An 11,986-nucleotide genomic window follows, 5' to 3' on the forward strand; every position below is an offset into this window, starting at 1 on the left:
TCTTCAGGGAAATACCACAAAATGACCCACAGAAAATATCCCAAAATTGAGCAACCTAATCCGAGAAAAATCAAATTCTGGCCCAGCTTTCAAGGAAAAGGCCAAAATTTGATTCAGATCCTGAGAAACAGTGCAGAATTTTGTCCAGAGTTAGAAACAAACGAAAAACGGACCCACTTCTAGAGAACTCAACCGAAACTTGACTCACTTCTTCAAGAACCAAAACGATTTTAGTCCTTCTCATTCCCCTACCACCATAGTGAATAGATAACCTATAGCCCTCCTTTCAATGTAATTATACCATAATGAGGGGCTTATAATGTTTCTGGGGCTATAATGCAAAAGAAACTAACATTTGACCATTTTCTTCAGGAACAAAACCAAAGCTGACCCACGTCTTCTTCAAGAGCAAATCTAAGACCGACGCCTACAAGTATTGACCAAAACTTGATACAATTCTTTAAGAAATCACTGAAGAAGACCCTTTATTTCAATAACCGTACAAAAACGGTACCCCTTCTTCATGAGCAAGCCAAGAAGGGGTACCGTGGCCCAAATTTACTAATGCAAACGAACATCTGAACCAGGTTTAAGGAAAGAAAAACAAAAACATAAAAAAAAACAAACCCACGTCTTCAACAACAAAACAAATTTTGATCAACTTCGTCATGAGTGGTTTAAATCAGGCTGATTTCTTTAGGAACAAATCAAAATTTGAACCGCATGTCAGGGAAGAAACCAAAAGCTCACGTCCACAGGAGCAAAGTACAATGTGACAACTTTCTTTAGGATTTCAGCAAAATTTGACTAATTTCTTCAGGAACAAAGAAACTTGAACAACTTTTTCCTCAACTGACCAATTTTTGGCCTTTTTCTTTATCATTGGAAAAAAATCTAGTCCACGTCTGCAGGGAAAAACCGAAACTTGACCATATGACTCGTGAACAAATCAAAATTTCCCCCAATTTGTCTGGAACAAACTGAAACGTTGGCCAAAATTAGACCAAAACTTCACCCTCTTCTTCAGTTGCAAGCATGAACTTGACCCACTTATTTAGGAACAAACCAAATTTTGAACCAAGTCATCAGGAACAAATCAAAATGTGACCAATTTGATAAAGATTAAGTCAGAACTTGGCCCTTTTTTCAACCAAACCAAAACTCGAACCAGTTTTTCAAGTCAGAACCAAATTGTGAATCATTGTGATATCAAAATTTGACACACTTCTTGAAAAAACAAAAATCTGAACCAAATCGTCAGCAAAAAAAGTGAATTTGACCCACTTTTTCAGGAACAAACAATAAATCGAGTCATTTCTTTGAAAAAACGAAATTTGATGCACTTACTTAGAATAAAAAAATCTGGCCATATCATTCAAAACCAAATATCAATTTGAAACCTTTTCTCATGTGCAAGCCTAAATTTGACCCCATTATTAAAAACCAGCCCCAAAAATCTAATTCCTTTTTACAAGAACAAACTAAAATGCGACCAATTTAATCAGGAACAAATAAGATTTTGACCCAATTCTCAAACAAACAAAAACATGAATCATTTTTCATGTACGAACCAAATTTGACCCACGTTGACAAGAACAAACCACAACACGTCACACTGCTTTAAAAACAAACTGAAATTTGGTCCATTTCTTCGGTCACGAATTAAATTTCGTCCACTTCTTCAAGAAAAAGCTTAAGTTTGACCTACTTTTTCTTGATCCAAGTTTACAAAAAGGAAACAAAACTTGACTCACCTTCACAAGTGGAAAACAAAAATTGACACACTTCTTCAGCATTAGGTCAAATTTTGACTACCTTTCTCAGTGACCAATCAAAATTCAAGCCCTTCCTTCAAAAACAAAGTTAAAATTGACCCACTTAATTAGGAGAAAACTTAAATTTTACTCAACTCTACATGAGCAAGACAAAATTTGACCACATTATTCAGGAACAATTTATGACCCACTTCATTTGGAACAAACCATGGTTTGACCCCCCTTTTAAGCAACGAAACAAAGATTGACGCACGTTGATGAAAACCAACCGAAAATTGACACACTTTTTTAAAAAAAGAACCAACACTTGAACAATTTCTTCAAGAAAAAAATCAAACTTTAACAACTTCTTCAAGAACTAATTTTGACCCTTTCTCTCCTAAAAGAACCAAATTTTGACCCTACTCTACAGAAACGAACCATAAGTTGACTAACGTTGACAAAAAAAAACCAAAAACTAATATAATTCTTTACAATCTTACCACAATCTGACCCACTTCTTCACAAACAAACCATAGTTCGAGCCAGATCATTAAAAACAAACGTATATTTGACCCACATCACTCATAAACAAGTCAAATTTTGAAACCCTTCATCAGGTGCAAGCCTCACGCATTCAGGAACAAACCGAAATGCAACCAAAGTAATCAAGATTAATTTAGAACTTGGCCCACTTCTCAAACAAACAAAAATTTGTGACACAGTATTTCAAGTAAGAAACTAGATTTAACCCATATTGACAAAAACATCAAAATTTTACTCACTTCCTGAAAAAACCAAAATCTGATCCAAATCCTTAGCAAAAAGAAACAAAATTTGACCCCTTTTGCAAAAGCAAAGTAAAATTTGACCCAACTTTTTCCGGAGGAAACCGAATGTTGGCCGACAACAACAAAAAGGAAACAAACTTTGACACAAGTTGACATGAAAAAATCAAAAATTGGCCCACTTATTCAGGAACAAACCAAAGGGCGACCACTTTATCAAGAACAAGCCTTAAGTTGACCGGTTTTTCTAGATGAACCACTTTTTGACCTAAGTCTTTAGTAATGAACCAAATTGTGACACATGTTTTGATCCACTTCTTCTGGATAAAAACAGAGCTCGATCCACATCTTCAGTACAAATCCGAATCTGATCCAATTTTTCTATTATTTAGGAGGATACCAAAATCTGACTGCATCATTAAGGAGAAAATCAAAACTTGGCGCCCTACTTCTGATGCAAACTTGATTTTGACTCCTTTTTTTGAGAACAAACCAAAGCCTGAGCCATGTCTCTAGGAACAAACCAAGATGCAATCAAATCAATCAAAAACACATCAAAATTTTACCCATTTCTCAAAAAGATCAAACGAACCATTCTTTTAGGAAAACGAAAGTTTGACCCACGTAGACAAGAACAAACCAAAACAATGCACACTTCTCTATAAAAAAAATAAATTTCGACCCCGTCTTCAGGATCAATCCGTAATTCGACCCCATTTTGCTTGAGAAAATCAAATTTTGACCCAAGTCTACAGGAAGGAACCAAAACTTGACTCACGTTGACAAGAAAAACCCGAAAAATGACATTGACAAATTCCTTCAGAATCAAGCCACAATCTGAACTAAATCTTTAGGAACAAACCAAAACCTGACCTATGTCTACAGGAGCAAACCAAAATCTCTCATTATTATTCAGAAAAAAACAAAACTAAACCCACCTCTTCAACATTATAAAACTTTGAACCAAGTCTCAGAAATGGCGCCATACTCTGACCTTGCTATTCTGGAACAAATCAATATATGACCCACTTCATCTGAAACAAACCAAACTTTGACCCAATTTTTGAGCCACGAACTAAAATCTGGTCCGCAAAGCAACAAGTGACACGCTTTGTCAAAAACAAAGCAAATTCTAACCAACTTTTCAAAAAATAAACAAAATTTGAAACCTTTTTCAATAAAGAAATCTGAATTTGACACATTTTTCCTAGAAAAACCAAATTTTGACCAACGTCTAGAGGAAAAACATTATCTGACCCATATTGTTAGAACACAACCAAAACCTGACCTATGTCTACAGGAGCAAACCAAAATCTCTCATTATTATTCAGAAAAAAAACAAAACTAAACCCACCTCTTCAACATTATAAAACTTTGAACCAAGTCTCAGAAATGGCACCATATTCTGACCTTGCTATTCTGGAACAAATCAATATATGACCCACTTCATCTGAAACAAACCAAACTTTGACCCAATTTTTGAGCCACGAACTAAAATCTGGTCCGCAAAGCAACAAGTGACACGCTTTGTCAAAAACAAAGCAAATTCTAACCCACTTTTTCAAAAAATAAACAAAATTTGAAACCTTTTTCAATAAAGAAATCTGAATTTGACACATTTTTCCTAGAAAAACCAAATTTTGACCAACGTCTAGAGGAAAAACTTTATCTGACCCATATTGATAGAACACAACCTAAACCTGACCTCAACAATCAGAAAAAGTATAAAAATTGAACATTTTTTTTCCAAATGCAAACCTAAATATGACCCAGTTATAGGGCAAAAACCACCAAAATGTGACCTATGTCCACAGAAACAAATGAAAAATCAACCAAATATATCAGGAAGAAATTTAAATTTGACCAATTTCTCAAACAAAACCAATATTGAACTTTTTGTCAGGTAATTTGACCTCCGTTGACAAAAACAAACTAACAAAAGGATCACATTTTTCAGGAACAATTTAAAACTATGCCCAATTTCTCACCATCAAAACAAAAATTGGCCTACGTCTGAAGAATCAAACCAAAGTCTGGGCTTTATTATTCATCTATATGCGCCCCCCTTCATCTGGAACAAACCAAAATAAACCAAAACCCCTAACAAACCCATAATTTAAGCAATGAATCAAAAGCTGACCCACGTTAACAAGAGCAAACAAAAAAAGACACAGTTCTTCAAAAACATACCCAAATTTCAAAAAAATTTGATACATTTCTTTAGGAAGAACAACAAAATTGGACTCACTTCTTCAGCACAAATAGAAATTTGACACACTGTTTAGGAAACAAACAAAAATCTGACCCAATTCTCCAGGATCAAGTCTAACTCTGACCACATTATTCAGGAACAAATCAAAAATCGAACCACGTTTTCTGAAGCAAACCAAAAGTTGACCCATCGTCCAGAAAAGAGCCAAAATATAACTCATGCTGACAAGAACCATCAAAATTTGACGCAGTTCTTCAGAAACAAATTAAATTCTTACTCTCTTCATTAGGACCAAACCAAGTATCGACTTCATTTTTAAAGGAATTAAAATAAATGAACTTAAATAAACGAACATCAGGAACAAATTGAAGACAATTCAACTTTTTCAGGAACGACCCAAAATCTGACCCACGTCTACAGGAACAAACCAGAATGCAGCCAAATAGATCAGAAACAAGTCAAAATTTGACCCATTTCTCAAACAAAACATAACTTTGCCTTTTTGTCAACAACTAACCAAAATTTGACCCCCGTTGACAAAATTAAATCAAAATAAAACGCGACCCACTTCTTCAGCATCAAAAAAATATTTGACCCACGTCTAAAGAATCAAACCAAATTCTGGGCTTGAATATCCTGGAACAGATCAATATATGACCCACTTTATCTGGAACAAACCAAAATTTGAGCCATATTTAATACAATGAACCAAAAACTGGCCCAAAACTGGCTCTTCTTTTAAAACAAACCAAAATCTGACCCATTTCTCCAATGAAAAACCAAACTTCGACCCCTTCTTCAAAAAAAAACTAAATCCGGCGCATTTTTCCTGAGGAAATCACATTTTGACCACACGTGTGGTATAAAGAAGGCACCACGTGGTAAAAAGCGTGTGGCGGTTACAACAGTTGCATAAATTACTTCACAATGCATATTCTTTACTATATTCTGCCGTTCTTTTCTTGCCATTCTTCATATTGCACAAAGTGCAAGACAAGATATGCGGCAAGAGATAATCAAATACTGCAGTAAAAATTTACCATTGCTTCAGGTTTTCCTCATATACTCTGCTACCCCCAACCCCCCCACCCCCACCCCCAAATAAAACACACACACAACACACATACCTACATAAATACACACACACACACACACACACACACACACATACACACACACACACACTGATACACACATACACACACATCACAAACACAAACGCACATGTACACGTAAACACACAAAGACACAGACACAAACACACACACACGTGCACACATACGCACCACAAACACACGCAAACACACACACAGAGACACACACATACACACACAAAGACTCACACATAGACACGCACACACACACACACACACACACACACACACACACACACAAACGCACGCACACACACACACGCACACACACAAAAAAAACACACACAGACACACATGCACACACAAACAAACACACACACACACACAAACGTACCCAGACAAATACACACCCAGAGAAAAACACACCACAGATACATACAAACAGATGCACACACAAACACAGACACATATACAGACACCCACACACACTTACAGACAGACAGGTAGACAGAAAGATAGACAGACAGACAGACAGACAGGACAGAAACGCGAGCACACACACACACACACATACACACACACACACATACACTCACACACACTCATTTCCGCGCACAAACTCCAGTCATATGCAGCTGATATTCTGGCGGTCAAAAAAATGCTTGGTTGATTTCCGGAGCGTAATTTATTTTTTCATGTCTCTGTACCGTCAAAAATACAACCCTTCACAAAGCCCGTAACTCCACATGATGCCATAGGACTAAGTTCATGGTTGATATTTTCTTCATATGTTGTGAGTTATTGCTTCGAACGTATGAATTAATTGGCAATGCCCATACACACACTCATACAATAATTCGGATCTTTTCCGTCTGTGTCCCCCAGCTTAGTGGGCGCCTATTATTTGCACCACCAGACGTACGTGCCATAATTTTACGTAATTATATACTTTGTAACGGCACGTTCTCTGTAAATTGGGGCGCAAAATGTGTTGGTAGGGGCACAAACGGTAAAGATCCAAAAATTCAAATGCATATTGGTGTTCACCTGGAAAAAGCTTTTTGGGTCAGGAAAAACTAGTCTGAGCTGAAATCATCAGTAGGGTTGAAGAGCTGGAAAGTTTTATATTAAACTTAACTGTATATTTGAGAAACTTAACAAACAGCTGGAAATTGTTCCATAAATGTTTTGTTTTGTCCCCTAGTTTTTGTAAAGAGATCGATTTTAGAAACATTTATCTAACTCGAACAAAACCGCCTTAATTTGATGGACAGGGTTATGAAGCACTGTCTATGTCGGAAAAATGAATCAGTTCAATCTAAAATAAATAAAAATCTGAATCTGACAGACTCCAAAAAACGGAAGCTGAATGAGGACCCTCTGTCACAGCCGTTTCCAATATGGCAGAATCCAGGGTTCCAGTGATCTATTTTATGCATGAATAATTGTTGTTAATTAAATAACTAACGAAGAATGATTAATCCAAGATGATACAATTTTAAATCACTGCTTTTCCTTTTATGATTTTTAAAAGTTTTAAGTTTCTTAAAACCGTTATTCTGAAACTTCACTATTGGTGTTCACCTCAGAGACCCCTACTGGTTTGGGAAACTATTGTTTGAGCTAGAAGCAGCAGTAGGACTGAAGATTGGGAAAACTTATGTTAAACTTAACTGCAACTTTGCACAAACTTGAGAAACGACACGGCATTGCTTAATAAATGTGTTAACGTTTCTCCTAAAACGTAGTTGTTGTGTTTTACTCAAGATTTGTTTGAGGAATTTTTTTGTCGTTTCACTGCTGAATGCAATCAAAAACTATTTTCAGGTAAATACACCTAAACTCGCTGAGGTAAAACTTTACCTGAACTGCAATTCAGGAATTCAGGTGTGGTTCAGGTGCTTGCTTTTACGACTGAAAATCAACTGAACTTCCGGATGCTTGAACCTTGTTCAGGTAAATTTACCTGAAGTTTTTTAGTGTGTACGTCAAATTTAAACGTATTCAAAGGGGGGGTGCCTAATTCTGATATCAATCATTTTTTATTGTTAGTAAATTGTATAATTTTATTGTAAATTGCTAGTATTTTTTTGGAAATAGGTACCGACATAAACGTTTTTATAGTTCCAGAAAGTACAATTCAGCATTTTCGTTACCTGTTTATTTCCTGTTTACCAATTTTGAAGGTTTGTGTCAAAGTGATTGACGTGTTCTGGCAAGAGGTTGTGTTATCGACGTAGTCAATTTGCCCAAAGAAATCAGCAGCTGCCACGGTAACGAAACCCAAACCCAACAACACCTGGAGAAGATTTTTGGCGGCCATTTTTAGGCAAAAACGAGCGAAAGTGAATCAAATTTTTCAAATGCACGTGAAGACAAACAATGATTTCTTTTCTACTTCGTCAGCAAGTTGATTACTGATACACAAACTGCTTGGCAACTGAATAATTTTCTGTTCTCTTCAAACAAAACGACAGAAAATTGAGCCGATTTTTATTTTCTGAGATCAAAATGAGAATCTAATCTTTCATAATTTGTGCGTGACATCTACTTTAGACTCCAACGAGCTTTTTACTGTAACATAATAGGCTACTCAACTGATTAATTTTTTGTTCATTCTGTGACGAAACCATCAGAAAAGTTAGCTGAGTTTTATGTTTTGAGACTAAAACTCTGTATATAAGTTTTAATTAAACTAATGGGTGTATGACAACTACTTAAGATTTACTTTAAATCTCTTCGGTAAGTTATTTAATACTTATTAAAAGACTAACCAAGTGATTAATTTTGTTCTTCAGAACAAAAATTGAAAAGTCAAAAGAGTGTGGTGAATTTTACTCTCTGTGATGAACATAAAAACTGTAGATAACGTATACTTGAGTTTAGGTCGTTAAAACTATTTAAAATTTTTCAGATATATTGGTTTAATTCCGATGTACAGTTTTTAAGTAGGTTGGCTGTATTCATAACGAGCTCTTGAATACAATATTTAGCTCTATCATATTTTCTTTTCTTAACAATGCGCATGAACAACTTTGAAAAACGGTTTAAATTGGCCATAAAATAACTTGGCTCTAATTATCTGTTATAAACTGCTTTTGTAGTCACATTGTAAAACTACAGTAACAAGACAACTTAAAATATGCTTAGTAACAAGCAATCATCTTACATAACTTTTACATAAGATAACAATAAAAAGTTTTCACGGTTTTGACCTGCACTTTTATTTGTCTTTTACGTATTAATACAGCACCTAATATGTAGAAAACTCCATCAAATAAATATTATCATTCGATAGAATAATTCAACTCTTTTAAACTCTTTTCAACTATTTTTCATCTGAATAACTCAATCAGAATAACACTTCAACTGCAATAATTTCAATGCTAATTCAACTGACTAATTACATAAATAGAATACTAATTCATTTCGTCATGTTTTTACAATTCAAAGAATTTGAATTGTATTGGGGCGCTGTCTTTTTTTTAAGATCTGTTCAAACATTTTCATGATTTTTGAAGTCAAATTGGAGTAGTGATTTTGGTCACGCCGAAACAGGAAGTGGAGCGAAAAAGCGAGTGGTTTTGCGGCGTGAATTTTTTTCGCTCTAATTTTAAAGTAGATTGCGAAAATGGTGTTTGAACAAAAATTCGGTTTCTCGGTAGTGGTTTTTTGTTCACATGCGGCATTTTGACATTGATTTTTTGTTTTTTTTCTTATTTTTTGATCTGATTTTCTTAAAATGGTTTTCTCAATTCACTCATAGTCCATTCTAGGTCTAGTTTTTCTGTTTAGTCAATGAAAATTCTTTGAATTGTACGTCAGGACTTGTCCTGCTATGTTTTTTTCTTTAATTCTGAATCTTTTTAAGAACAAGGGGTACTTTATGAGGTAATCTAAGAACACGAGGTTTTATAAACTTCACCCGGCGAATATGTTTTCATTAATGCAAAACACGAGGGCGGTGATTGTTCAAGCCAAACCTCCGGGTCCGAGCAATGGGTGCGCAAATAGGAAAAATAATCCTGCTGTTCAGCACGGAAAGTTTGAAGGGCACAATTGCCAACATGATTTTGCGTTTAATGAGCTGAAAAGGTTGAATTTATGTAAAAGGGGGCGCTAATTTCAACGCATCGAATTTTAAAACCTCATATGTCACTTCCCGGGTCGAGATGTCACCGCCATTCAACGCAAAATTATGTAAGGTAAGCGGTGAATGCGGGAATTGTTGTAAGATACGCGGTGAATGCGGTGAAATTACATGAATCAGGCGCTGAATTCTGTGACAAAAAAACTTAATCGCTTGATAGTGGTGAACTTACATAAATTCACCGCTTAGAAAAAAGTGTCAAAAAGATGTAAGATTAGGGGGTAATGGGAAGTAGGAGAGGAATTCTTCGATTTAACCCCCCTAAAATTACTCATTAATCCTACATCTTTTTGACACTTTTTTCTAAGCGGTGAATTTATGTAAAATTACCACTAGAGTAAACGGTAAACTTTCAAAAAATCACCTGATTTCACAGATAAAATATGTAATTTCACCGCTAAAAATCACAAGTCTTACAAAAATTCAACGCGCATGTTTTACAAAAAATAGAGTGATTTTGATTTAAATTCAATTCAAAACCCGAGAAGTTAGTGAAAGGTGGGGCAATGGAAGAAGAAGTGGCTGTCATGCAAGAGGTGAGAGGTTTGAACCCGTGTAAGGCAGGTAAATTGTAGTAAGCGGTGAAATGTGGTGAATTTTTGTAAGTTCACCGCTTACTGTAGCGGTGAAGTTACATAATTTCACCGCATTTCACCGCAAAAATTTTGTACGAAATTTGCGGTGAAAAAAAAACAACTTGTCACCGCTTATCTGGCATAATTTTCCAATTTTTCCTCGACCTTGGCTATGTTATTATGAAAGCTTAGAGCGCTCTCTGAGGGACACGAACCACTGACCTTTTCCATGTTAGATTCCCCTTCTAACAATTTCTCCAAATCTTACAACTCGTTACAATTGTTTTCCTTATAAAATAGATTGAAACCACGTGAAAACATTTACAATGGAAGGTGGTGAATGCGTTGAATTCTGGCAAACACAGTAAAACCTTGAAGCAGAAAACTTTCCCTTCCCACAACCCTTCCTGGTCATTATTGGCCACACAACGCTTATTTTTTTAGGATCAATGCTAAAAATTTAAGCGGCGAAATTCCGGATGAGCAACGTAAAAGTGAAAATAAATTATGTTACATGAAAGTTGAAAATTAATTGGAAACAAATTTGCGTTTCTTAGCTCTCATACATCAGTCCCTATTTATCAGAATCAACCCTTAAAGGGTTATTACCAGAGTAGTTTTATGTTTCCTCAAAAGTTTAGCCATCCAATTTGAGGATTTCATTCACAGCATATATGCTTAGAATGAATTTGTGGCACCAGTCATTGTTTTATGTGTCATATATGACCTTGTATGATTTCCAAGAAATTTTTAGGTTTTTACAATTTTTAGGCTTTGAATTTTTTTATACGATCCCTGTATGATCTCATATCATATATGACCTAGTATGACTACTAAGAATTTTTGTGAGCAACCCGGGTATCCAAAATTATTCCCGCAAGGAAAAAATTGAAACAAAAACTTTGGAGATTTAACACTTTAGAATTAAGACGCTGAAAATTTGAGACAGAATGTTTAGTTGGTTTTCTTTTGTTTTTTTTTGTATGAGCGGGAACAATTCTAGCCAATTTATTATGGATAATTATGAATTGTTCGCTCCAGTGCAAAAAACAAAAGAAAGTGAATCTTCAAAGCCTCTTTTGATGTATTAACTCGGTTTATAAGTCCAGTTATAAATCATTAACTCTAGTTAATAAACCAGCAACAACTAACTAAACATGGTTGACTATTTAACTCAGTCAATCAATAATAATGGTCCCATTAATGAAAACAAATAAAAAATTAGTCGCTTGACTAAACCAATTAATTATTAACTTTCTTGATCTATGCAACTGGCACGAACTACCTGTTTTTGTGGACTTCGAGAGGCCCCAAGGCCAGCACTTCGATTCTCCAGCAGTCATTTGAAACAAATTTTCTCCTCTTACAAAACTATATAAAATCAAAACTTTATATCAATTGAAAATTGAGAAT

At 35.2% G+C, this 11,986-nt stretch overlaps 1 protein-coding gene across 1 annotated transcript in view; it reads right to left on the reverse strand.

The window, feature by feature from the left end:
• LOC142344420 (uncharacterized) overlaps positions 1-8,433 on the reverse strand; it is a 44,103-nt gene extending 35,670 nt beyond the window's left edge. Inside the window, exon 1 of the mRNA XM_075396039.1 lies at positions 8,005-8,433. Within this exon, the coding sequence (XP_075252154.1) occupies positions 8,005-8,171 (167 nt within the window). The 5' untranslated portion in view covers positions 8,172-8,433. The remainder of the gene's footprint in view (positions 1-8,004) is intronic.
• Positions 8,434-11,986: the final 3,553 nt, after the last annotated feature.

This window comes from Convolutriloba macropyga, chromosome 8 (assembly GCF_964194025.1).
Source record: "Convolutriloba macropyga chromosome 8, txConMacr16.3, whole genome shotgun sequence".
Classification (NCBI taxonomy): Eukaryota; Metazoa; Xenacoelomorpha; order Acoela; family Convolutidae; genus Convolutriloba; species Convolutriloba macropyga.